Genomic DNA, 4,894 nt, shown 5'->3' on the forward strand with positions numbered 1-4,894 from the left:
AGGCCGAGAGCAACCTCAACGACCTGGTGTCCGAGTACCAGCAGTACCAGGACGCCAGCGCCGACACGGAGTGGGGGGGCGACGACGACGAGCCGGCGGAGGAGGAGCCGTCCATGGCCAGCCAGAGTGTCACGAGATCAAAGGTCGTGACGGAGACAGTGGTGGAGACGTCAGAGAGTGTGGTAGAGGCGTCGGCGGAGTGAGGACTCTGGGGGTGTGTCTTACAGAAGCGGGGGTTGGCCAGGGACTTACTAAGGGGGGGTTAAATGTCTGGGGGGGTAGAGATGTCTTAATAAGGGGGGGGGGGGTGTAGAGATGTCCTAATAAGGGGGGGGGGGGGTGTCGTCCATCTGAGTATGCGAGAGCAGAATGGTGGAACTGCTGTATGTCATGTAAACCAGATGCTTTCTGGGTAGCTCTGAAGTGTGTGTCCTCACCCAGATAGGTGTGTGTGTGTGTGTGTATATATATCGTAAAGAAAGAAAAGAAAAACTTAAAAAATATCTGGACTTCTGAGGAGAGGTTTCTCTGATGTTTTACCTCAGGTCTTCAGTCTCTTTTCTGCCATCTTAGAGTAGAAGTTTCAGTGTCCTGTTACGCCTGTGTGTGTGTGCCTGTGCCTGTCTGTGTGTGTGTGTGTGTGCGTGTGTGTGTGTGTGACTTTTCTTTCATTATTTATGGAAATGCTTCCCAGAGTTCTGTTCTCATGTCAGGTCCTATTTCCTGTTTCATTTGTTCTTCCTGTTTTTCTACTAGTGTCAAATAAATCTATAGCATTTCTAGAGTGTGTTGATTATTCTGAATGAATTAAATATTATAAAAATAATAAAACATATATAATATATAATGTACACCATCACAGGTCCTTCAGGATTGTGGCTTGATTTCTATCCAGAAATCCAACTTGTAGTTCTATCCAGACAGTGGTGCATTAGACTGTAGTGTGAAGTTTGGTAAAGTGGTAATTCTGAGTGACTGGCACGCTGCACCCTCCCCCCTCCCCCCTCGGAGTGTGCTGGGGGGAGATTAGATGTCAGACACTGGGCATAATGAGAGACCCAGGCCACACACACACACACACACACACACACACTGGGCATAATGATAGAGACCCAGGCCACAGACACACACACACACACACGCACACACACAGGGCACAGAGATAAAGTCTCTCACACTGCGCTAAAGTACAGCAGTATGCTCCTCCTCACACACACACACACACACACACGGCGCTAAAGTACAGCAGTGTGCTCCTCCTCACTCACACACACACACACACACACACACAAACACGGCGCTAAAGTACAGCAGTGTGCTCCTCCTCCTCACTCACACACACACACACACACGGCGCTAAAGTACAGCAGTGTGCTCCTCCTCACAGGCACTCACTTCTGTCAATAGAACACAAACATCACAATCTCACTATACTGCTTTTAACACCAAAGTATTTAACACAAACATCACAATCTCACTATACTGCTTTTAACACCAAAGTATTTAACACAAACATCACAATCTCACTATACTGCTTTCAACACCAAAGTATTTAAAGTTATTCTCAAAATAACACTGACAGAAACACACTACCCTATGCTAGCATTTATATACAATATATAACATCGCCACCATCAACATGTTTCTCTGTTCCTACTCTCCTTACCCCTGTAACAGTAACCCTATCAGCACAGTGTATACCCACTAAACTGGTCTTGTCTGTATCATGTATTTACCACCGGATGTCTGTATATATATTATATACATCTACCAAATGCAGGCTATGTACAACACCTGTTGTTTCCCTTCCCCTTCTGCCACACAACCCTCCCCCCATCCCCCCTTCCTATCTCCACCCGGCCGACCTCAAGCAGATGGGTTCCCCCTTATGTGCCGTGGTTCTGCTTAAGGTTCCTTCCTGACTAACAGGGAGTTTTTTCTTGCCCGTGTTGCCATTGTGCTTACACTAAGGGGGTTTCAGGCTCTGGGCTCTGTAAAGCGCCTAGAGACAATTGTATTGTTATGGCGCTATATAAATAAAATTGAATTGAATTGAATTGAATTGAATTCTCACTGACACTAGAGATGAACTCCTCGAATAACACATTTTCAAAGCAGAGTGGCCCTTTCTACAGTAATGAGCGTCTGCTCTTCTGCCCTCTTGTGGACAGCATGAGTACTACAGATCAGATGAGAGAAGGTGCGCATGTCCCCTAACCTTAGTCTTCCACTTCGACAGAAAGTATATTCACACATCATACCTGCCTTCAGTTTGACATAAGTATATTCACACATCATACCTGCCTTCAGTTTGACATAAGTATATTCACACATCATACCTGCCTTCAGTTTGACATAACACATAAGTATATTCATACACCCATGGACGGATTAAGAAACCACTGGCCCCTGGGCCTGGACATGTTAAACAGCTTTTTAATAGTTTCTATAGTGTATGTACGATAAGCATATAATTGTGTTATAGATTGCTACTGACGATTTCCCCCTAAAAATTATGAAAACCATGACAGAGACAGGTTTGCCATTTTGAGGGAATATACAGCATAAGGTATCTTTGATAGTCCATAAAAACGTATCCTTGATCACTGGCGCATTAAACTAGCGACACTTTGACATCCATATGTTCGAAAACATTTAGAAAGCAGGGTCTGCTTTGCCTACGAACCTTTCGCGCTGGCTGCATTGTCTATAGTTACGCCCCTGGCGCACATGCACATTTTTGAACACAGCACAGGTACACTCAATTAAAGCCATTAGCAAATGAACAAAATAAACCTCTTTCAACCACAAATAAGAGATACATAACAGCGACTTCACGCAGAGGATCTGGCTTAGGGGCCCCTTCAGCTCGTAGGCCCGTTCGTTAATCCATCCCTGCATACACCACACCTGTTTTTGAATGAATGGGGGGTGAGTGAGGAATTCAACTGAACACTGTAGGTTACTCAGGTCGACTAAGACAAGGAGAGACTGGTCACGGTGTTTACAACCATCAGAGCTTTAATAAGATTACACCGTGATTAAGGACTCAACATCATGTTCTTCTAGCAGCCCGAGTCTCATACGTGGCCTTCAGCTCCTGTAAGGACAACGACATCTTTTAGATCGGTCATGATTAACAACAGTAGAAAGACATTCTGTGCTTAGGGTTTTACGATGATGATACCTGTGGATGGTCTTCGGCTTGATCACCTTCACGTTCGCTTCAGCGTTCTTCATCGCAAGCTCTTTGACCTTCGGCTTAAGCGCCTCGCGCACCGCCTGCGCGCTGATGGCCGAGAAGCGGATGTAGCTGATGGATAAGGGATACACGATGAACCGTAAAGGACATTTTCAGTTTACCCACAAAACTCCCTTAAAGTAACACTATGCAACAATTTGACCTTTTTTGGGGTATGGTTTTACAGGCAACTAGTTTTGGTACCATTCTCAAATTCATTTTGATAGCATATGGTCATGTGAAGGACACTAGCCATCCAGGATATGCCCTATGCAGTTCTGTATAACAGACTGGAATACCCTGTAAAAATGGAAGAAAAGCTTTCACAGCATGACATTGCCAGCTATATTGCCGAAAAGACACCAGTTAGTGTCTAGGCAAGCTTCTATCAGTGTCAACTGGGCTGTTGGTGGTCTTTGCATGCCTTTTAGGTAGTTAGTTTGCTAGTTTTGGAACAGAACTACATATTGCTGCTTCAACTGATCGATAGTCCTGCTTGCACCGGCACCCAAGTTTGCTAAAATACATTCGGACATTTGCTCAGTGGAACTGATGGATGATTGTGGCTTGTCTTGCGGGTATCTGCTTAAGCCCCAACATTACACATAAAAGAGCCTCCGTTTAATCAGACAGCATCTCGGTAGCAAGACAACTACGCCACATTACTAGATAACAAGATAGTTACTTCAATTCTAAATCATGTTACCTCAACCCCGCTTGTCTCCAGTAAGCAACCATCCTTGCAAATGTGACGCTCGTTCACAGCCGTTCAAGAGATACGCAGGAGATACGCAGTAGAATTAGTTTGTGCACGCGCTGACACCGGCCACGGTCCTGGGCATAAACCTGTTCAACGCAACTCTAATCCCTCTGATGGGATGCAAGCATCGCCACCTAGTGGAGAAAGGGGGAAATATAAACAATTTTGTCTGAATAAAACTAATCCCCCCCCCCGGCACCGCGCACTGACCTGAGCCTGAAGCACGCTACATCACACGGTATTAAAACGGCCTACTACACGTAACGTGCCACTGTAGTTTTTATCCCCAAGATACATGGAAACAAAATAGAACATGACACAGTCTGCAGTCCTCTACAGATTACAGTATTGTTATTTTCTCGTAATTTGAAATGAAATGGTGGGTTGACTGTGCAAGCCCTCTACCTGGAATACTTTGACCAAACCCGATATGAAAAATGACATTTTCGCACTACTGAAAACGGAAATACGAAACCAAACCGAAAATGACAGTCAAACGCACAGAGCAGACCTGTGGGACGCGCGGGTGAGGACGGTGGGCAATGGTAGAAGAGACGGAGGAGCACAGTCCGTGATATGTTTATTGTGTAAGTTTATTGTTTGCATCAATGTACCATACAAAATTCCTGGTAGGTGTAAACCTACTTGGCAATAAAAACGTTTCTGATTCTGATGTGGAAGTATGGAGGTATTAAGTCGAGACGGAATTGCGCTGGAGAGTGGGCAGGGGTAGGCCTACATACGGCGTTGCGATGAGTATGTGTAGTGTGTAGGGGCTGCACATTACAATTCATAAGAAATACTTTTGCAAAGTACTAATTAACAACAGTAAAAAAACATTCTGTGCTTAGGGTTTTACGATGATGATACCCGTCTTCGGCTTGATCACTTTC

General features: G+C 44.9%; 2 protein-coding genes across 2 annotated transcripts in view; one reads left to right on the top strand and one right to left on the bottom strand.

The window, feature by feature from the left end:
- LOC122131111 (tubulin beta chain-like) overlaps positions 1-271 on the top strand; it is a 4,681-nt gene extending 4,410 nt beyond the window's left edge. Inside the window, exon 4 of the mRNA XM_042706027.1 lies at positions 1-271. This exon is cut by the window's left edge and continues 951 nt beyond it. Within this exon, the coding sequence (XP_042561961.1) occupies positions 1-203 (203 nt within the window). The 3' untranslated portion in view covers positions 204-271.
- Positions 272-2,995: 2,724 nt separating this feature from the next.
- Positions 2,996-4,110, bottom strand: LOC105904181 (ATP synthase subunit epsilon, mitochondrial). Its single transcript, XM_012832036.3, has 3 exons — positions 3,948-4,110; positions 3,188-3,313; positions 2,996-3,100 (listed from the first exon to the last, which is right to left on the bottom strand). Exons 1-3 carry the CDS (start codon positions 3,977-3,979, stop codon positions 3,094-3,096), a joined length of 165 nt encoding a protein of 54 aa, XP_012687490.1. The 5' UTR covers positions 3,980-4,110; the 3' UTR covers positions 2,996-3,093.
- Between the last annotated feature and the right edge of the window lie 784 nt (positions 4,111-4,894).

Source organism: Clupea harengus, unplaced genomic scaffold (assembly GCF_900700415.2).
Source record: "Clupea harengus unplaced genomic scaffold, Ch_v2.0.2, whole genome shotgun sequence".
Classification (NCBI taxonomy): Eukaryota; Metazoa; Chordata; class Actinopteri; order Clupeiformes; family Clupeidae; genus Clupea; species Clupea harengus.

Excerpts from the sequence above, each read along its gene's own strand:
- LOC105904181 (XM_012832036.3), bottom strand. The coding sequence starts at position 3,979 with ATGGTTGCTTACTGGAGACAAGCGGGGTTGAG. Across the intron at positions 3,314-3,947 it reads TGGAGACAAGCGGGGTTGAG|CTACATCCGCTTCTCGGCCA; the intron begins GTAACATGATTT and ends CTTATCCATCAG.